Source organism: Pogoniulus pusillus, chromosome 22 (assembly GCF_015220805.1).
Source record: "Pogoniulus pusillus isolate bPogPus1 chromosome 22, bPogPus1.pri, whole genome shotgun sequence".
Classification (NCBI taxonomy): domain Eukaryota; kingdom Metazoa; phylum Chordata; class Aves; order Piciformes; family Lybiidae; genus Pogoniulus; species Pogoniulus pusillus.
The window spans coordinates 673,293-694,869 of record NC_087285.1 but is presented as its reverse complement, the minus strand read 5'-3'; the positions used below and the strand labels follow the sequence as shown (position 1 = coordinate 694,869).

At 59.8% G+C, this 21,577-nt stretch overlaps 1 protein-coding gene across 3 annotated transcripts in view; it reads left to right on the top strand.

Moving 5' to 3' along the window:
- PSD2 (pleckstrin and Sec7 domain containing 2) overlaps positions 1-21,577 on the top strand; it is a 119,447-nt gene that overhangs the window by 52,483 nt on the left and 45,387 nt on the right. For 2 of the 3 annotated variants that reach the window (XM_064161367.1, XM_064161369.1), the window contains exons 2-5: positions 8,142-8,218; positions 11,782-12,330; positions 19,496-19,984; positions 20,506-20,613. In XM_064161367.1, coding sequence (XP_064017437.1) covers positions 11,843-12,330; positions 19,496-19,984; positions 20,506-20,613 — 1,085 coding nt within the window. In that variant the 5' untranslated portion in view covers positions 8,142-8,218; positions 11,782-11,842. The remainder of the gene's footprint in view (positions 1-8,141; positions 8,219-11,781; positions 12,331-19,495; positions 19,985-20,505; positions 20,614-21,577) is intronic. The other variant, XM_064161370.1, reaches the window with a different exon arrangement.

The following is a 21,577-nucleotide window of genomic DNA, read 5'->3' as shown; positions in this document are numbered from 1 at the left end:
AGCCAACTCCTTACCCAGCAGTGCTGCACCCATCCAGCTGTGTGTTTAAGCTTGTGTAAAATCCAAACCAGATGCCCAGAAAAACAGGGCATGGATTCATGGAGCCCCTGGGACAAGAGGGCTGTGGAGATGCTGGAGAGTGTCCAGAGCAGGGCCAGGAGGAGGCTCAGAGGCTGCAGCAGCTCTGCTGTGAGCACAGCCTGAAAGAGTTGGGGCTGTGCAGGCTGGAGCAGAGGAGGCTCCCAGGTGACCTTCTTGTGGCCTGCCAGGATCTGAAGTGGGCTCCAAAAAAGCTGGGGAGGGACTTTTGAGGCTGTGAGGGAGTGGCAGGAGTGGGGGGGATGGAGCAAAGGTGGAGGTGGGGAGAGTGAGGCTGGAGGTGAGGAGGAAGTTGTTGAGCAGGAGAGTGGTGAGAGGCTGGAATGGGTTGCCCAGGGAGGTGGTTGAGGCCCCATGGCTGGAGGTGTTTGAGGCCAGGCTGGCTGAGGCTGTGTGCAGCCTGCTCTAGGGTAGGGTGTCCCTGGGCATGGCAGGGGGTTGGCACTGCCTGCTCCTTGTGCTCTCTTCCAGCCCTGATTCTATGATTCAGAGAAAGGCTTGGGTTGGAGAGGACCTTAAAGAGCATCCAGTGCCAACCCCCTGCCATGGGCAGGGACACCTCTCACCAGCCCAGGTCACTCAAGGCCTCATCCAGCCTAGCCTTGAACACCTCCAGGGAGGTTGCTCGACAGCCTCCCTGGGCAACCTGTGCCAGGCTCTCCTCACTCTCACTCTCACGAATTTCATCTACATCTCCACTCTCTCTCCCAGCTCAAAGCCATTGTCCCTTATCCTAGCACTTCCAACCCTTGTCACAAGTCCCTCTCCAGCTCTCCTGCAGCCCTTCCAGGCACTGGAAGGTTGCTCTGAGGTCTCCCAGAGCCTTCTCCTCTCCAGGAGCACCTCATGTCTCAAGGATGAACGAAGTTAGGCAGAGCAGGATTAGTGGTTCATGACCTGTTTGCATGAGTGTGTGGGACCTGAGGGTCACTCAGAGGGTGAGATCTCCTGGCTGGATCTGTCTGTGCTGTACCCACATTACACCAAACAAACTCCAGCTGCCCCTCAGCCTCTGCTGGCAGCGCCATCAGCAGGAGTGCGCCCAGGCTGGAGCAACCCCAGGCACTGGCATGGGCTGAGGACTGCCTGCACTGCTGCTCTGCCACATTCCCCCTGGCAGCAGGGTGCAGGGGAGCTCAGGTGCACTGGGGGCCATGGAGCAAGCCAGCAGCTTGTGACAGGACTCTTCCCCTCTGAGCAGGCCTCACAAGCACAGATCTGGTACTGGACCTCCAAGCACAGGAAGGAAACATGCAGACTGGAGCTGGTTTCTGCATGTGCCTCCAGGTGCCAGCATGGGCTCAGGAGGCCAAGGGGCAGGTGGCACCTGAGTGGCAGCACAGACATCTGTGGGACAGAAGTGGGACACTCTGCTGCTGGTCCCCCCAAGCCAGCTGTGGGTCCACTCACAAGATCTGGCTCTTCCCTCTTAGCCTTGACCCTAGCAAGGCTCTGGACGCTCTCCTGTGACCTCCTTGTGAGCAGGCTCAGAGGGGTGGCACAGAGCAGGCAGTGAGCTGGGTTAGGCTACACAGCAGAGTGCAGAGTGGTGGTCACTGGTGCCAGGTCCAGCTGGGGAGCTGTCACCAGTGGAGTCCCCCAGGCACCAGTGCTGGGTCCAGGCATGTTCAGCACCTTCATCAATGCCATTGCTGGGGGCACAGACAGACAGAGAGAGGCTGCTCAGCAAGTTTGCTGAGGATACCAAAGTGGGAGGCTTGGCTGAGAGCCCTGCAGGCTGTGAGGCCATTCAGAGACCTGGGCAGACAGAGCTGGGCACAGAGGAAGCTGGTGAGGTTCAGCAGGGATCAGTGCAGAGTCCTGCCCCTGCAGAGCAAGAGCAAACTGCAGCAGCACAGGCTGGGAGGTGACTGCTGGAGAGCAGCCTGTGGAGAGGGACCTTGGGGTGCTGCTAGGCAGCAAGTTCTGCATGGGCAGCAAGGAGCCCAGGTGGGCAAGGAGGCCAACGGGGTCCTGGGGGGCATGCAGAGGAGTGTCCAGCAGATGGAGGGAGGTTCTCCTGCCCCTCTGCTCTGCCCCTCACCAGGGCATCCCCACCTGGAATACTGCATCCAGCTCTGGCTCCCCAGTTCAGGAGGGACAGGGATCTGCTGGAGAGAGGCCAAGGGAGGGCTGCAAGGATGCTGCAGGGCCTGGAGCACTGCCTGAGGAGGAGAGGCTGAGAGCCCTGGGGCTGCTTAGTCTGGAGAGGAGAAGGCTGAGAGGGGACCTGGTCAGTGTCTGTAATTAGCTGAGGGCTGGGAAGGGAGAGGGACAGGGACAGGGAGGGGGACAGAGTCAGGGACAGGGCCAGGCTCTGCTCACTTGTGTCCTGGGACAGGACAAGGGCAAGGGATGGAAACTGCAGCACAGGAAGCTCCACCTCAATCTGAGGAAGGACTTCTGTACTGCAAGGGTCCCAGAGCCCTGGCACAGGCTGCCCAGAGAGGCTGTGCAGTCTCCTCTGGAGCCTTTCCAGCCCTGTCTGGATGTGTTCCTGTGTGACCTGAGCTGCATTCTCTGGTCCTGCTCTGGCAGGGGCTGGATCTGAAGATCTCCTGAGGTCTCTTCCAACCCCTAACATCTGTGATCTGTGAAGCTGGGCAAGGGCTGCAGCAGCCCCTCTCAGCCGTGCAGCACACCAGGGCCAGCAGAGCATGCTGAGCTCGAAGACTTAGAGGGGTCAGTCCTGCTCTGCAGCCTCCAAACTCTCAGGCTACACACAGGCAGGTGCCAGGCTGCACTGCAGCTCCTGGGGCCTGCCCCCCAGCATAGCCCAGAGGAGAGCAGCTGCCTTGACAACCCTTCCCCACCCTGAGCCCTTCCCTGCTTTCTGATCTTCACTCTGAGCTTGTCAGATGCACACAGGATCTCCTTCAGCTGTAGCATCCCAGGAGCTGCCTCAGAACGGCCTTTCCTCCGGGGTGCTGTCCTAGTGCCTCCTGCTCTGCCCCTGGGCATCCTCACCGGGTCCCACTAGAACAGGTCACTCAAGGCCTCATCTGTCCTGGTCTTGAACACCTCCAGGAGGCTGTGGAGCACAGGACCACAGAATGTGATCTTCAGTCACAACCTCCACAGCCTCCCTGGGCAACCTGTGCCAGTCTCTCACCACCCTCACTGAAAACAACTTCTTCCTCACATCCAGTTTTAATCTCCCCTCTGCCAGTCCAAACCCATTCCTCCTCCTCCTGCTGTCATTCCCAGACCTTGTCAATAGTCCCTCCCCAGCGCTCCTGGAGCCCCCTGCAGACCCTGCCAGGCCACTCCAAGCTCTCCTGGAAGCCTTCTCCGCCGCAGGCTGCAGAGCCCCAACTCTCTCAGCCTGTGCTCACAGGAGCTGTGGCAGCAGAGGGGCTCTGCCCTCGCACAGGACCTGCCCGCACCGAGGCCGGGGGAGGGGGCACGGCGCAGGCAGGCAGGGCAAGGCTGCAGCCGATGCCGGGGGGCTGCGAGCGCCAGCGCAGTCCTCTGCCAGGCTCGGGGCCGAGCGGGAGCCCTTCCAGCGCTGGCACGGGCAGCAAGATTACAAAGAAGTCCTCCCCCAGCCGTCAGGCAGCTTCAGCAGCGCTGGGAGAGCTGCAGAGCCAGCCCCTGGCACAGCTGCTGCCTGGTTTCCAAGCCCTCAGCGTAATCAGGGCAAACTGTGCTGCCTCTCTGGGGCTGCTGCTCCAGATGCCAGCCTGGCCCTGCTGCTCCCACTGCCATCACCACACAGTGCTGGGGCACTTCTGCTCTCCTTCCCCACCCCAGCTCTGCCCCAGCTCCTCGGGGTGCAGGTGCAGTGGCAGCACAGTGGGGATGGAGCAAGTAGCTGCTGGTGGTGCTACCTTGTCCCCGGGTGGCGCAGGGCACAGGACAGTGCTGCTTGGTGTTGCCGGGATCCTGGTGAGTGAAGTCAATAGGAGCTGGCCTGCTTGGGTCCAGCCTGCAAGCAGCAGAGGAGGGGATTCTCAGTCCCTTCTGGCTCAGGAGCAGTGTGGGCAGCAGGACAAGGGAGGTTCTTGTGCCCCTGTGCTCAGCACTGCTCAGGCCACCCCTGGAGTGCTGTGTCCAGTTCTGGGCTCCTCCATTGCAGAGAGCTGCTGAGGTGCTGGAAGGTGTCCAGAGCAGGGCAGCAAGGCTGGGGAGGGGCCTGGAGCACAGCCCTGTGAGGAGAGGCTGAGGGAGCTGGGGGGGTGCAGCCTGCAGCAGAGGAGGCTGAGGGCAGAGCTGATTGCTGCCTGCAGCTGCCTGCAGGGAGGCTGTAGCCAGGTGGGGTTGGGCTCTGCTGCCAGGCAGCCAGGGACAGAGGAAGGGGACACAGCCCCAAGCTGTGCCAGGGCAGGTTGAGGCTGGCTGTGAGGATGAAGTTGTTGGCAGAGAGAGTGATTGGCACTGGAATGGGCTGCCCAGGGAGGTGTTGGAGTGGCTGTGGCTGGAGGTGTTGCAGCCAAGCCTGGCTGGGGCACTGAGTGCCATGGTCTGGTTGGTTGGGCAGGGCTGGGTGCTAGGCTGGGCTGGGGGAGCTTGGAGCTCTCTGCCAGCCTGCTGGGTTCTATGATTCCATGAATCCCTTGCTGCCTGGACCTGATCCTCTGCTTGCTGTGCATGTGGTGCTGCTGACCCTCAAGCTGATCTGCTCCAGGACCTTTCCTGGCCCCGAGGTCAGGCTGAAGGTGTGGAGCTCCTCACACCCTCCCTACAGCCTTTCCTGTCAATGGGCACAGCATTGGGCAGCCTGCAGTCCAGTGGAACTGCCCCATTGCTGAGAGCTGGTGGAAAGGGGCTTGGAGCTCAGCCCCCAGGGCTGGGTGCTAGGCTGGGCTGGGTGAGTTTGGACCTCTCTGCCAACCTGCTGGATTCCATGGTTCTATGATTCTGCCTCTCTTCCATCTCGTGGTGGAAGCACCAAGCCCCAGCCCTGGGGGGACAGGCCTGGCTATGCATGGCTAGCACTGGACCTTGGAAGCACAGAACCATAGGATCACAGAGCTGGAGGACATCCTTAAGCTCATCAGGTCCAACTGTTAACCCAGCACTACCAAGTCCACCACTGAACCACCTCCTTCAGCACCTCATCTCCACAGCTGTGCAATGCCTCCCGGGATGGGGACTCCACTGCTGCCCTGGGCAGCCTGTGCCAGGCCTTGAGAGCCCTTTGGGTAAAGAGCTTTGTCCTGATGTCCAACCTAAAGCTCCATGGCACTGCTTGGGGCTGCTTCGCTTTGCCCTGCTGCTGGTTAGCTGGGAGGATAGACCAAGTCCCACCTGGCTCCAGCCTCCTTACAGGGACTTGCAGAGAGTGAGAAGCTCTCCCAAGCTCTCCCCTGAGCCTCCTTTTCTCCAGGCTGAACCACCCCAGTTCCCTCATCCCTTCCTCACAACAGCTGTGGTCCAGCCCAACCATCCTCCAGCCCAACCATCCTCCAGCCCAACCTATCCTCCAGTCCAACCATCCTCCATCTCACCCTATCCTTATAGCTCACCCTATCCTACAGCCCAATCTATCCTCCAGCCCAATCTATCCTCCAGCCCAACCATCCTCCAAGTCCAACCCATCCTCCAGCCCAACCATCCTCCAGCCCAACCTATCCTCCAGCCCAACCATCCTCCAGCCCAACCATACTCCAGCCCAACCTATCCTCCAGCCCAACCATCCTCCAGCCCAACCTGTCCTACAGCCCAACCATCCTCCAGCCCAACCATCCTCCAGTCCAACCCATCCTCCAGTCCAACCATCCTCCAGTCCAACCCATCCTCCAGTCCAACCATCCTCCAGTCCAACCTATCCTCCAGCCCAACCATCCTCCAGCCCAACCATCCTCCAGTCCAACCCATCCTCCAGCCCAACCATCCTCCAGCCCAACCTATCCTACAGCCCAACCATCCTCCAGCCCAACCATCCTCCAGCCCAACCTATCCTCCAGCCCAACCATCCTCCAGCCCAACCTATCCTCCAGCCCAACCATCCTCCAGCCCAACCATCCTCCAGCCCAACCTATCCTCCAGTCCAACCATCCTCCAGCCCAACCTATCCTCCAGTCCAACCTATCCTCCAGTCCAACCATCCTCCAGCCCAACCATCCTCCAGCCCAACCTATCCTCCAGTCCAACCATCCTCCAGCCCAACCTATCCTCCAGCCCAACCCATCCTCCAGCCCAACCATCCTCCAGCCCAACCTATCCTCCAGTCCAACCATCCTCCAGCCCAACCTATCCTCCAGCCCAACCATCCTCCAGTCCAACCATCCTCCAGCCCACCATCCTCCAGTCCAACCATCCTCCAGTCCAACCTATCCTCCAGCCCAACCATCCTCCAGTCCAACCTGTCCTCCAGTCCAACCCATCCTCCAGCCCAACCATCCTCCAGTCCAACCCATCCTCCAGTCCAACCATCCTCCAGTCCAACCTGTCCTCCAGTCCAACCATCCTCCAGTCCAACCCATCCTCCAGTCCAACCATCCTCCAGTCCAACCTGTCCTCCAGTCCAGCCATCCTCCAGTCCAACCCATCCTCCAGCCCAACCATCCTCCAGCCCAACCTATCCTCCAGTCCAACCAACTTGTCTCCTAACCACATCTAGCTTCCTGGTTTCTGGTTGTGTGCAGCTCTGCCAGGCTGGAATTTAGCCTGGGAGGTGTCTGGTTCCTGATGGAGTTCTTGGCTGGCAGGCAGGGAGGTGTGGAACTTCAGTCCCAACTCTGTGGCTGGTTTTAAGGACTCTGACTCACAAAAGCCCCACATGGTTCTTCTCCTGGTAAGGACGAGGCCAGCAGAGCTTGGCTGGAGAGGCTTCCCCAAAGGTTTGAGCTCTGGCTCTGAGCTTCAGGGCTGGATCTTGTCTTCACTATGGGAAAGCCAAACTCTGGACCATGGCAGGTTTGCAGCACTACTCAAGATTAGTAACCTGCAGTGGTGGTGCTCAGGAGAACCTTGGCAGTGTTTGAGGCACATCCCTCGCGGATGCTGCCTTGGCTCGACCCTGCTGGCAGTGCATGGGGAGACCAAGCACCTGAGACTGATTTTCTGCTCAGGATTTGGTCTTTCCCTTGCATTTTGGATGGCAGGAAAACAAGCTAGGGGAGACTTGGCCACACCTGAGGCCTGTCTCTGGAGCTTGTCTGGAGCTGTCCTGGGAGCGTTCAGCTCCTGCAGGTGGGACTGTGGACCACAGCAGGGTGATGTGCTGGCACCCCAGAAATCTAGGCTAGGCTTTCTCTTGTCTGGGAGACAAAGGTGGGTGAGAGAGAGAGGCCAAAGGCCTTGCAAGAGCAAGCTTAAGAGAAAATATAAACACTCCCCTCTGGGGGACTCAGCACAGACATCTGCTGCCAAGCTCCTCCGTGACCTCTTTGCAGCCACTGGAAGGCAGGTGGCCCAGGTAGCTCCTGACCCAGCCGGGCTGAGGCTGACCTCTGGGGCTGCACAGGCAGTGGTGCCCTGCATGTCTGTGTCCAGCAGCTCTCCTGCAGCCCTGGCTGCTAGCACATGCTCTGGAGAATGGCACAGCATGGGTGGTGTGAGCACGCCGGGGGCACACTGTGGAGAGGCACCGCTGCCCTTGCTGCCCCCTGCAATGCCCCCTGCAAGGGGAGGGACCTCATCAGTGCCTCTGATAGGTCAGATCTGCCTACACAGACCTCATTCTGGCCTCTGCTTTGTTGTGAGGGCTCAGGGGGACTGCTGGAGGAGATCCACCTGTACAAGAAAGGTCTCCTCTGTGGATCTTGTGGGTGACACTGGGCATTCGGTGGGTGCATCCTCAAGTCACTCCTGAAACCCCAGGCCCTTTGCTCTCCTTTAATTGGCCAGGAGGGTCCTCAGGAAGAGGGCAGCCAGAAGCTCTTCCCGAGGGTCCCTCCTGAACTGGGCAGTTGAGCTGCCACGCTGGAAGCCAGGCAGGAGCAGAGCTCATGGAGCAGGCCCCACCTGCAGTGCCCTGCAGTGCAGGCCATGGGGTGGGTCTGGGCAGCAGGCTCCTGTGGAGCTGCAGTAGGGTGACAGGAGGTTGCTGGGGGTCTGCTCTTGGGCCTGGGACTGACTTTGCTCCCTTGTTACAGGCAGGGAGCGCAGAGGGGTCGGAGTGGTACTGGGTCAGGCGCTGTGACCACGAGGGATGCAGGCACCTGGAGAGCAGGTAAAGCTGCCTGAGGAGGGACTGCCCACCTCACAACCTGCAGAGTTCCTCCCCAAACCCAGCCCCTGCAGGGCTTGCCACATCCCCCAGCTGGCACAGGCGTCAGGGCAGAGCCTGGCTTCAGGACCACCTGTGCTGTGAGTCTGGAGCAAAGTCAGGCAGGGATCATCATTCCCATTGGGAGCAGTTCTGCTCAACCAGCCACTCAGCACTGACTCACGGGAGTCTGCCCATGTCTAGGCCAAAGAAGGATGTTTGGGGTTCAATCCCACTGGGGAGGTGACCACAGAGCTTCAAGGGGCTGGAGATGGCCAAAGAAGAGCACCCAAGCTGCTGAAGGGCCTTGAATACAAGTGTGAGGAGCAGCTGAGGGACCTGGGGGTGTGCAGTCTTCAGGAGAGGAGGCCAAGGGGAGACCTCATCAGCCTCTACAGCTCCTTCAAAGGAGGCTGGGGCCAGGTGGGGTTGATCTCTTCTCACGTGCCACAAGTGCCAGGACAAGAGGAAAGGGCCTCAAGTTGTGCTAGGGGAAGCTCAGGTTGGACATTAGGAACAATTTCTTCCCAGCAAGGGTCCTTAGGCCCTGTCCCAGGCTGCCCAGGGAGGTGCCCAGGGAGTCCCCATGCCTGGAGGTGTTCCAAAGGTGCCAGGATGTGGTGCTGAGGGAGGTGGCTCAGTGGCAGTGGCTGAGCAGCAGTGGTGGGGTTGTGAGCTCTGGGGGAGTATTGCACTGGATGGGCTCAGAGGTCTCTCTAAACAGTTCCAAGGTCCTGTCTCAGCAGGGCTGTAGGAGCAGAGGCAGCTGCAGCCCAGCACCTCTTGGTATCAGGCACAGCAGAGCACTAAGGAGCCAAGAAATCAGTGATCTCCTCTCTAGGGAGAGCTACAGCTCAGCAAGTTGGGGCACCCAGAGCTCAGTGCTGCCATTTGGGCATCCTCATGGCTTCCCAGGGGGGTTGTGTAACCCCTGGCTTACAGAGAGGGAAGCTGAGGCAGGGGGTTCCAACCATGCAATGTGCTCGGCTGGAAGGGAGCCTAAAGAGCATCCAGTGCCAACCCCTGGGACACCTCCCACCAGGCCAGGGTGCTCAAGGCCTCATCCAGCCTGGCCTTGAACACCTCCAGGGAAGTTGTGCAGCACAGAGTCACAGAGTGTGGTCTCTGATCACATTTTGTGACTCTGTGCTCCGCAGCCTCCCTGGGCAACCTGTGCCAATCGTTCTCCATCCTCCTTGTATTCTTCCTCATCTCTACTCTCAGCCTGTCCTCTCTCAGCTCACAGCCATTGTCCCTCACCCTGGCACTCCCAGCCCTTGGCACAAGTCTCTCCCCAGCTCTTCTGGAGCCCCTTCAGGTACTGGAATGCTGCTCTGAGGTCTCCCTGGTCTCCCTGCTCTCCTCTCCTTCTCTTCTCCAGGCCTTGCAGCCCTAACTCTCCCAGCCTGTCCCCACAGCAGAGCTTCTCCAGCCTCTGATTATCTTGGTGACCTCCTCTAGACCCTCTCCAGTAGCTCCAGGTCCTTCTCATGCTGGGGCACCAGAACTGGAGGCATTGCTGCAGGTGGGAGTCTCAAGAGAGAAGAGTAGAGTGGGAGAATGATCTGCCTGAGCTGTGAGTTAGGAACAGAACTAGGGAGAGGCCCCAGAGGCTCCCTCTGCCTGCTCGAGGTGGGTAGCCAAGCTCCCTGCACAGGTGAGGCTGTTTTAAACCCACAGCAGCTGTTAGCATGGCTCAACTTAAGACCCACACAGAAACTCCTGTTCGGGAAGAGGACATTCCAGGTGGCAATGGTAGGGAGCTTGTATGGATCCGTGGGGCCACAGCTGAGGTCTGTGTTGGCCATAGAACCACTCAGGTTGGAAAAGACCTCTAAAGATCATTAAGCCAATCTAAGACCACCATGGCAAATAGACCATGCCCCCAGTGCCATGGCCACACGGTTCCTGAACACCTCCAGGGATGAAATGGGTCAAGAACTGGCTGGAGGGCAGGGCCCAGAGAGTGGTGCTGAATGGTGCCACATCCAGCTGGCAGCTGGCACCAGTGCTGTGCCCCAGGGATCAGAGCTGGGCACAGTCCTGGTCAATGTCTTTATTGATCATCTGGAGCAGGGGATTGAGTCCAGCAGCAGTGAGTGTGCAGATAGCACCAAGCTAGGAGCAGCTGTGGAGCTGTTGGAGGGGAGCAGAGCCCTGCAGAGGGACCTGGCCAGGCTGCATGGGTGGGCAGAGGCCAAGGGGATGAGACTGAACATGGCCAAGGGCAGGTTCTGCACTTTGGCCACAACAACCCCAAGCAGCTCTACAGGTTGGGGCCAGAGGGGCTGAGAGCAGGCAGGCAGAGAGGGCCCTGGGAGAGAGGAGCTGCAGAGGAGGCAGCAGTGCCCAGGTGGGCAGCAGAGCCAAGGGCATCCTGGGCTGGCTCAGGAGCAGTGTGGGCAGCAGGACAAGGGAGGTTCTTGTGCCCCTGTGCTCAGCACTGCTCAGGCCACCCCTGGAGTGCTGTGTCCAGTTCTGGGCTGCTCCATTGCAGAGAGATGTTGAGGTGCTGGAAGGTGTTTGGAGAAGGGCAGCAAGGCTGGGGAGGGGCCTGGAGCACAGCCCTGTGAGGAGAGGCTGAGGGAGCTGGGGGGGTGCAGCCTGCAGCAGAGGAGGCTCAGGGCAGAGCTGATTGCTGCCTGCAGCTGCCTGCAGGGAGGCTGTAGCCAGGTGGGGTTGGGCTCTGCTGCCAGGCAGCCAGGGACAGAAGAAGAGGACACAGCCTCAAGCTGTGCCAGGGCTGGTTGAGGCTGGATGTTAGGAGGAAGTTCCTGGCAGAGAGAGTGATTGGCATTGGAATGGGCTGCCCAGGGAGGTGGTGGAGTGGCTGTGGCTGGAGGTGTTGCAGCCAAGGCTGGCTGGGGCACTTAGTGCCATGGTCTGGTTGGTTGGGCAGGGCTGGGTGCTAGGCTGGGCTGGGGGAGCTTGGAGCTCTCTGCCAGCCTGATGATTCTATGGTGACTCCACCACCTTCCTGGGCAGCCTCTTCTGCTGTTCTTGGCTGGCAGCTGCTGACACCCCCCAGCAGTGCTTGTGTGTCCTGGAGAGAGCTGTGTTCCACTGGCAGGTTGTCGGCAGGCAGAACTACACAGGCTGACCCTGCACAGCTGCTTGCAGGTGCTCCAAATCACACTGCACAATCTCCTGTTGTCCGGGGGAAAGCAGCCATGCCTCATCCCCGGCCCCGGGCAGCTGCTGGCCTCAGCTGGGGCACCGGCAGCCTGCATAGCTTGAGGCTCCTGTGCTTGAGGCTGAGGCTATGGGAACAGGAGCAGAAGGTGGACGGCTCAGGCCACGCAGGGGATTGTCCTCCCCAGCTCTCACCGCGCTGAGTAAAGAGCTCGTTGGAAAAGCAGCCAGGCCCTGGATGGGCTTCTCCTGCTTTTACACCGAGGGGTCCAGAGGGGTGGGGATGCATTTGCCGCGCTCTGCTTCCAGCCACCACCCTCCCGAGCCGCTGTCCCCCGCCCGCGCCTGGCCGCGTCCGTCGGGGCGCTCCTGACGCCGTCTCTGTTCCTCCCTAGGCAGCGGCGAGGCTGAGCTGAGCGCGGGGAGCGAGCCCGCAAGCGCCGCCACCGGAGGAGCATGAGCCAGAGCGGCCCCTTCCCCTGCCCCGCCGCTGCCGACGGCTGCCAGCCGCATTCCTCGGGCTCACAGCCCACGGCGCCGGCCTCGGGCGATGGGGACGAGCAGCCCGCGGAGCCTGCCAGCGGCGCGGCCAGCCCCCGGCACGGCGCTCAGCCCTCCCCGGCGGCCGACGGGGAGCCCGGGGGCCAGGGGGGCCAGCATCTGGCGGCGGTGACGGAGCCGGGCGAGAGGCAGGGGGAGCAGGGACTAGGGCCGGGCGTCAGCAGCGAGAGCGGCCCTGGGGACGAGCCAGCGCTGGCGGACGGCGCGGCCGCGGAGCCGGAGCAGCAGGACGCCGCCGCGGCCAGCCCCAGCCGCACGGAGCCGGGCGAGAGGGGCACCGCCGGCCCGGGGGCACCCGGCCAGGCCCTCAGCAAGGAGCGGTGGCACAGCGTCCTGGGGTCCTCAGAAGCGCTGAGTGCCGACGAGCCCGACGAGCAGCTTGGGTGAGTGTGAAGCGTTGCGGGGCTGGTTTGCGTGCGTGGCGCCTCCAGCGCCTCTGGTTTGAGTTACTCTGCTCCATGTGTAACTCATCAGTTAAAAATGCTGCAGCTGCTCCGCGGCTGCCTCTGCCTTCTCGCTCCCCTGTGCCTCTCACACCACTTTTGGTTTTGCCTGCTACACAGGCAGAAAGTCTGTGCACAGAGGCAGGATCTGAGGGGCTGGAGCAAAGGAGCCCTTAGGGATCTCCGGAGTGGGTGTGCTCACTTTGGGGGTGCCTCACCTGCAGGTCGGGGATTCATCTGCAACACTCGCAGCAGTTACTGGAGATAGCTCAGGCCAAGCACGACAGGCTGGGGGCGGAGAGCTGGGCTTGCCTGGGAGGCTGGCTGGCTCTGGAAGTCCTGGGAGCATGACTTGCTCTGGCAGTCTCTGCGCTGGCAGCTTACAGCTCTGTATCCAGAGGACCATGTCCTTAGTAAAAGAGGGCAAGGCTCTGAGCATTGCTTCCTGCCACACCTGGCAGGTGGTGCCAGTGCCTGGGTGGCACAGGGGTAGTGGGAGGACACCAGAGGTGTGCCTGCCATCCCATTCCCGAGTGGCTGAGACAAACCATGGGCAGTGCCGCTCAGTCTCTGTCCTCTGCACTGCCAGCCTGACCTCAAGGGGGAGCTCTCCAGGCTGGGGGACATTTCACACCAGCTGTTGTTCTGCCTCTGCCCAGACCTCCCTGGGGCTCTGTGGGTTGGGGGCTAAGGGAAGGTGGCTGGGGAGTGGGATGAGGTGGGGTGTTTCCCACAATATTCCCGTGGGAGAAGTACAGATGCTTTCCTTTGCCACCAGAAGTCACCCAGAGGTCTTAATCATTGCCACCAGGAGCTGAAGGCTGCTGAGAGTCTTATGGCCCTGCCTGTGCACCTACCTCAGCATGGGAGAGATGCTGCAAGCAGGATGGGGGCTGGAGAAGAGCAGCAGAGGCTGTCACAGAGGATTGTGGCCTTCCTGAGAGGAGGAAGTACAAAAGGGACAGGATGGCCACGAGTGACCTGTGAGTCACCTCCTGGGTTTAGTGCAGGGCAGGCTGAGCTGCTCAGTGCAGCCTGGAGTGGCAGGAGAGCTGGGAGGCCACACAGCCTGTAGGCTGAGGAGAGGAGTCTCTAATTCACTGCAGTGCTAGGGCATTGAGCAGCATCCCTTATTAAAACCTGAAGGAGCAGCACTTTGAGAGCATTGTGGCAGGCTGCCCAGAGAAGCTGTGGAGTCTCCATCTCTGAGAGGTTCCAAGCCCACGTGGACACCATCCTGGGCAACCTGCTCTAAGTGATTATTGCTTTGGCAGAGGGATTGGAGCACCCTCAGAGGTCCCTTCCAACCTCCGCCCTGCTGGGGTTTTGTGATTCACTTTAACACGAATAGAAGGCACTGAAGAGGAAGCGCATCCAATGCAGGCAGCTGATCTTCAGAGGTAGTGGAGTCAGCCCCCAGGCAGGTCCCACAAGATCCAGAAGCTATGGGGTCAGGTCCTGGGTGTCTGCAGCTCCCCCAGATTGCCAGGAGATCATTGGTGCTTGCTATGTGGGTCCCAGTGCAGCTGGTGAGTTCAGAAAGAAGCAGAGGGTGCTCAGTGAATGCTTCTGCAGCCGCTGGAAGGGCACAAAGTGGTGGAAGTGGCAGGCTGAGGATCTGGAGATGCAGCCTGGCTGGGCTCTGCACACACAGCGTGGGCTCTGGTGCTCTTGGCACGTTCCCCTGGATAGCAAATAGGTCTTTGGGACAAGTCCCACACCATAGCCAAAAGCAGAAGAGCAGCTGCAAAACTTCATGGATACAGCTGGAGTCTGGGAAAGGGCTGAGGCATGGGGTTGGCTGACTGGGTTTGTTCCTTTGTGCTTTGGCCACCTATCTTTAGGCTAAATGCTGGAAACATGTGGCTGAGCCAAACATAGCATGGAGCTGGCCCTCACTGACCGAGGCTGACTGTCTGGCTCTCCCAGATCAGCGTGGCTCAGGAGTAGCAGAGCTGACAGATGGACCAAGGCACCGGGAACTCACTGTCAGCCTGCATCATCTCTGAGCTTCCCTGCTTCCTCCACTCCCCTCCCCGGGTGCCTGTTTCCATCGTGACCCATTCTGGACACAGGAGGTTCTGGGGTTCCTCTGTCTCGTTCAGCTCTCCCTCCCTGGGGAACAAGTCACTGGGCACCACCCTCCTTGGTGCTCCTAGGATGCATTTTGCCCCTGGATCCTGAAGTGCTTTGCAAAAAAGGCTTGAGCCTTGCTCTTCCTGCTGAACAAAGGGGAAGGAGTCACCCGAGGTCAGGAGCTCCCTCGTGGAGCTGCAGGAAGAAATCCTCCTGCCCTGCTGCACGCAGGTTCCTGCATTTGGGTGTGACAGAACCATGGAGCTGTGGAGCTTGAAGAGAACTTTGAGATCCAGCACTTGCCCAGAGCTCACAACTCCACCACTGAGCCACCTCCCTCAGCACCACGTCCATGGGGCTGTTAAACACCACCAGGGATGGGGACTCCACTGCCTCCCTGGGCAGCCTAGGACAGTGCCTGACCACTCTAGTAAGGAAATTTTCCCTCATGCCAAATCAAAACCTGACCTGGCACAACTTGAGGCTGTTTCCTCTTGTCCTGTCACTTGTTGCATGTGAGACCAACCCCCACTTCGCTCCAGCCCCCTCTCAGGGGGCTGTTGAGGGTGATGAAGTCTCTCCTCAGCCTCTTCTTCCTAAGACTAAACAGCCCCAGTTGCCTCAGGCACTCCTCACAAGACCTGTGCTCCAGACCCTTCAGCAGGTAGGGGGTGGCTGTGACAGAAGTCAAGGGAATAAAGGCAAAGCTTCAGTGCTCGTTTGCAGTTGCTTTTAGCCTGTCCCGCTGCCCCCTGGCGTCGGCTGGCATCCGCTGGCATTCCGGTACCCAGCGTGTCAAAGCCTCGTTTTCCTGCCACTGTGGCTGTGTTGCCTTTCCTCTCCAAGGAAGAGCCCAGCACTGGCTGCTGCTCTCAGGGAGCCCACAGTCCTGCAGCCCCACTGGGGAGTTCACCAATGAAGGATGCTCTTTGCTTCCAGCCCCATGAGCAGCAAGCTCCACACGCAGCTCCTGGGTCCAGCTGGTAGCTGCAGGTCTCTGGGCCTGCTGCCTTTGCCCACAGGTGTCCTCATGTATCATCATGCACCCATGGAGTCCTGTTCCATCAAATAAAGGCTCAGAAAAGCAGGCAAGGAAGTCCTGATCTCCACCCTGTCCCTTTCTGAGAGGACTCCTCACGCCACCAGTGCAACAAACTGGGTTGTGCTGTGTTGCAAACAGTTCACCAGTGAGACACAGACAATCCCAGCGGGGTCCAGCTGTGGTCATAACCAATGGCCTGCCCTGCTGGGAGCAACACAGCAACATCCCTGAGGTGACTGGAGAGGTCTGGAGGAGAGGAGGCTGAGAGGAGACCTCATTGCTCTCTGCAGCTGCCTGAAAGGAGACTGGAGCCAGATGGGGTTGGGCTTTTCTCCCAGGTAACAAGTGATAGGGTGAGAGGAGATGGCCTACAGTTGCACCAGGGGAGGTTTAGGTTGGGTGTGAGGGGAAAAATCCTTCCCAGAAGGGTTTCTCAGGCACTGGCCCAGGATGCCCAGGGGATGCTGGAGTCCCCACCCTTGCAGGCATTCCAAAGACCTTGGGGTGAGGAGCTCAGGGCCATGGTCAGGGTTGTGCACAGGGCGATGCTAGGTTGTGTTTGGTCTGGATGATCTCAAGGTCTGTCCCAGACTGTGAATGCACAAAGGGAAAAACCTCAAGCTGGGGCAGACTCAACACTGCCCAGCAGCAGCCCAGAGGCCAGACAGGCTCTCAGCAACTGCTGCTGGGAAAGACAAAACTCCCTCTCCTTTTGCTTGCCTTCTTCTTTCTTCTGAGACTGACAATATGTGGCCTGGAATATCACAGGATCACAGCCTGCCAGCTTGGAAGGGACCCCAAGGGTCACCTGCTCCAACCGTTCTGGGCGATGGTGCCACCGGAATGAGCTGTCCCTGCACCCTGGCAGGCTGAGCCCAGTGCAGGGCACTGCACTGCTTGCCCTGGGAGATGATTCCAGTGTCCCCAGCAGTAACTTGCCCCCATCAGGACACCCCACTGGAGGTTCCAGCACAACACAAAGGGCAACTTCTTGCCTGGAAGGGTCCCAGAGCCCTGGCACAGGCTGCCCAGAGAGGTTGTGGAGTCTCCTTCCCTGGAGCCTTTCCAGGCCTGTCTGGATGTGCTCCTGTGTGCCCTGAGCTGGATTCTGTGGTCCTGCTCTGGCAGGGGGATTGGACTGGATGAGCTCTTTGGGTCCCTTCCAACTCCTGACATCCTGTGAGCTGTGATCAGCCCTTGTCTGCTCCATGGACTCCTTGTCAAAGGGAGTCTCCATCCTCCCAGCAGCCACCCCTTATGTGCTGGTCCGTGCTGGTGAGGTCTGCCCTGAGCCTTCCCTTCTCCTGGTGAACAAACCCAGCTCTCAGCCTTCCCTCTTGTGCCATATCCCTTTGGTCAGCTCAGGCCAGCTGTCTCAGCTGGGTCCTCCCCCTGCCTCTTGCTTAGCCCCAGCCTGCTTGCCAGAGGAAGGCTTTTGCTGTGCAGCTTCAGCAGCCGACAGACCATAAAGACATCAACCCAAATCCGAACTGCAGCACCAGATGTTGAAGAAAGCTAACTGCCACAGGAGGAAGAAAAGCAGCTTACTGCTGCCCCAGCTTCACCTCTGTCACTGCATGGGATGCCTGCCTCTGAGGGAGCATCTGCTGCAGGTGGGGAGGCAGCTTTCACCTGAGAAGTGTGGGCTACTTCAGGCAGGTCCTTACAGCCCAGCCTAGTCCAGGAGGTTCTGAGTCTTCCCAGGTCTCCAGAGCTCTCAGCACAGTGGCTGTGGCTGGGTTTGACTCAGATTAATTCTCCCAGTAGAGGTTTCATGCTCAGATATGTGCTGGAATGGATCCTCCTTATTGGAAGACTGAGCTGGGGATGCTGGGAGCCATCGGAACAGGCTGGGACTGATCTGTTGGAGAGCAGCTCTGGGGACAAGCACCTGGAAGACCTGGTGGGCCACAGGATGTCCATGAGCCAGCAGCGTGCTCTTGTGACCAAGGAGGTCATGGCATCCTGGGGTACATCAAGAAGAGTGTGGCCAGCAGGTGAGGAGGTTTTCTTTCCTCTCCCTTCTGCCCTGGTGAGGCCACAACTGGAGCACTGTGTCCAGCGCTGGGCTGCTCATGTCAAGGAGGGCAGGGCCTGGCTGCAGAGGGCACAGCAGAGGGCTGCAGAGATGCTGAGGAGCCTGGCACAGCTCTGTGAGGAGAGACTGAGAGAGTTGGGGCTGCTTTGCCTGGGGGAGAGCAGCCTGGGGAGGATTTCATCAGTGCTGAGCAATGCTCAAAGGGTGAGTGGCAGCAGGATGGGGCCAGGCTTTGTTCAGTGGTGCCCAGGGACAGGGCAAGGGGCAGTGGATACAAACTTGACCATCACAAGTTCCATCTGGACACGAGGAGGAACTTCTGTAGTTGAAGGGTGCTGGAGCCCAGGCGCAGGCTGCCCCGAGAGGTGCTGGAGTCTGCATCTCTGGAGACACCTGCATGTGCTCCTGTGTGACCTTCTTTAGGTGCTCCTGCCTTGGCAGGGGGTTGGCCTGGATGATCTCCATATGTCCCTTGCAGCCCCTCCCATGCTGTGGCTGTGACTGTGATCCATGCTCACTTGGCAGCAAGGTTTGCAGGTGCTGTGCCTGGACCCCTTGGGTTGGCTGTAAAAGGGTGGAGCCTCCCCAGCCTGGAAGGGTGCTCCTCATCCCCCTCAGTGGAAACACAACCATAGAGTCATAGAACCACAGAACCCAACAGGTTGGCAGAGAGTTCCAAGCTCTCCCAGCCCAACCTAGCACCCAGCCCTGCCCAATCAACCAGACCATGGCACTAAGTGCCCCAGCCAAGCTTGGCCCCAACACCTCCAGGGACAGAGACTCCACCACCTCCTTGGGCAGTCCATTCCAATGCAAATCACTCTCTCTGCCAGACCTGCCCTGGCACAGCTTGGGGCTGTGTCCCCTTGTTCTGTTGCTGCTTGCCTGGCAGCAGAGCCCAACCCCAGCTGGCTACAGCCTCCCTGCAGGCAGCTGCAGACAGCAATGAGCTCTGCCCTGAGCCTCCTCTTCTGCAGGCTGCACCCTCCCAGCTCCCTCAGCCTCTCCTCACAGGGCTGTGCTCCAGGCCCCTCCCCAGCCTTGCTGCCCTTCTCTCAACACCTTCCAGCACCTCAACATCTCTCTGCAATGGAGGAGCCCAGAGCTGGACACAGCACTGCAGGGGTGGCCTGAGCAGTGCTGAGCACAGGGGCAGGCACAGGGTCCTGCTGGCCAAACTGCTCCTGAGCCAGCCCAGGATGCCCTTGGCTCTTCTGCCCACCTGGGCACACTGCTGCCTCCTCTGCATCTCCTCTCTACCAGAACCCCCAGGGCCCTCTCTGCCTGCCTGCTCTCAGCCACTCTGTCCCCAGCCTGTAGAGCTGCTTGGGGTTGTTGTGGCCAAAGTGCAGAACCCTGCCCTTGGCCTTATTCAATCTCATCCCCTTGGCCTCTGCCCACCCATGCAGCCTGGCCAGGTCCCTCTGCAGGGCTCTCCTACCCTCCAACAAATTGAGAGCTGGTCCTGTGCCCTTTCAGGGTGCCACATCCAGGAGTAGAGGCTGAAGGTACAGTCCATGAGCTGCTGAAGGCCACTTGCTGCTGTCATCCCAAGTGAGATGAATTGGCCTCAGTCTGAAAGGCTTTTGTGCTTTTGAAGCAGCTGTAATTGGAGCACCTGAAGGGAGAGAGAACCTGAAGTTCAAACCCACTCTGGCAGTGGAGCCAGCAGCAGGCATCAGTTGCAGACATCTCCAGGTCAGAGGTCTGGCTCTTTACTGGAAGGTGACCATATGAGGGGTTGGCTGTGTCTCTGGGGTTGCCCACTGTAAAACTCTGCCCCTTTCAGCTCTGGAAGCTTGCACTCAAAGAGGGAGTGCAGCAAGGTCTACCGGAGGAGGGTGCCTGGGGCCTGTCATCACAACATCCATTTCTGCCTCTTCTCTCCTAGCCCAAAGTGGAGCAGAGCAAGCATTACTCTCACACTGCTCTCTACCCTTCTGGTCCAGGTTTGCTTCTGGAGATGCCAACCTGAGCTACAGTGAGGATGAGAAGGAACATTTTCAGTTCAAGGACATCAGGGATGGGTTCAGCTCAACCTTTGAGAAGATTGTTGAGTCTGACCTCATGAAGGGTACCTACTACAGCAGCTTGGACTCCCTGGACGTCCTCTCGCTGACCGACGAGACTGACAGCTGCGTCAGCTTTGAGGCTCCCCTCACCCCTCTCATCCAGCAGAGAGTGAAGGAGAGCCCAGAGCTCCTGGAGCAGAAACTGGTGGCCCAGCAGAGAGACGCCCTTCAGGACACCGCTGCCAAGAAGCAGGAGCAGGCAGCAGCAAAGTCAGCAGAGGGGGACTTTGGAAGCCCTCTCAGGCACTCGATCACCAGCAGCAGGTCGGAGAATGTGCTGAGCCGCTTGTCCTTGAAGAGCATCCCCAACGGGTTCCACGTGGAGGGGGCGGAGGAGGATGCCACCAAGATCATTACCTCTGTCAGGTAAGGCGGGAGGGGAGTTCCCTGGGCCAGGGCTCTTTGTCTTCTGGGGTGCCAGTGCAGGAGCAAGGCTCAGAGGCCTTGAGAGAGGGAGCTGCTTCCGTGCGCCTTGTGCTTGCTGTGCCGCTGGCGGCGGGGCCAGGCAGCAGCGGCAGAGGCTTTCCTGCCTGCAGGGTCGGGGACCCAGGCCTCGTGGCGTTCGGCCACCCAGGACCCCAAACTGCAGCTGAGCTGCAGGTGAGCTGTGGGGTCCTGTAAGAGCCTGTCAAGGCCAGGACAAGCCGAGGCTCAGGACCTGGTGTTCAGCGCTGCTCTGCAGAGCACCACTGCTGCTTGGGCTGGTCTCAGAGCCTGCTGGGAAGCTGGAGCTGCTCTGCCTTCCTGCCTGCCACCTGCAGAAGTCCTTGGCAGGTCAGAGGCAGTCAGCACCCTCCCGAATGTGCTCTGAAGGGCAAGGGAACCCCAGAGTCCCTTAGGACTGGGTGCCCCTGTAGAGGCTTCCCCAAAGGTTCTCCTGCAGGCAGTGAGGAGATCAGCAGAGACTTCATCTTCTGGATGAACTCAGAGCCAAGCCACCACCCCCAGGAGGCAACAGGTCACCCAAAGGGCACTTCCTTGCATGGAGAAGCCAGGTAATGAGCAGCCAGGTCATGGGAGAGCTGGAGTGAGGCCGCACACCCAGCCACCCAGCCACGCCACTCACAGGGGTGTCGGTAGGTGCCAGAGGTGGCCTTGAGCAAGAAAGCAAAGGGACACAGCCCACCTGTGTGGTAGCAGCAGGGCTGCTCAGCTTGTTGCCGATGGGAGTGACAGCAGGGCTGGTGCCAGGCTCATTGGCACAATTTGTACACGTGGTCACACCCTTCAGGCTGTGCTGCCATTCAGCCAGACCTGGACAGGCTGCAGAGTTGGGCAGAGAGAAATGGAATGAAACTGAACAGGGGCAAGGGCAGAGTCTGGCATCTGGGGAAGAACAACTCCAAGGAGCAGTACAGGCTGGGGGGACACCTGTTAGAGAGCAGGGCAGAGAAGAGGGACCTGGGGGTCCTGATGGACAGGAGGATGCCCCTGAGCCACCAATGTGCCCTGGTGGCCAAGAAGGCCAAGGGCATCCTGGAGTGGATTAGAAGGGCTCTGGTGAGCAGGTCAGAGAGGTTTTCCTGCTGAGGACACCTCTGGAATATTGTGTCCAGTTCTGGGCCCCTCAACTCAAGAAGGAGCTCAGGGAGCTGCTGGAGAGAGCCCAGCCCAGAGCCCCCAAGCTGCTGCAGGCAGTGAGCATCTCCTGTGAGCACAGGCTGAGGCAGCTGGGGCTGGGAGCTGGCAGCAGAGCAGCCTGGGGGCTGCCCTCAGTGCTGTGCTAAAGATGTGCAGGGCAGTGTCAGGAGGATGCAGCCAGGCTCTGCCCAGGGGTGGCCAAGGGCAGCACAAGGGGCACTGGGTGCCAGCTGGAGCAGAAGTGGTGCCACAGGGACATCAGGAAGTGCAGTTTGTGACCCTCAGCAGAGCCGAGCTGCACAGCAGCCATCTGCCCCCAGGGCTTCCCGGATGGCCACAGCTCTGCAGGGCTTTGGTGTCCCAGAGGAAGCTCCCAGA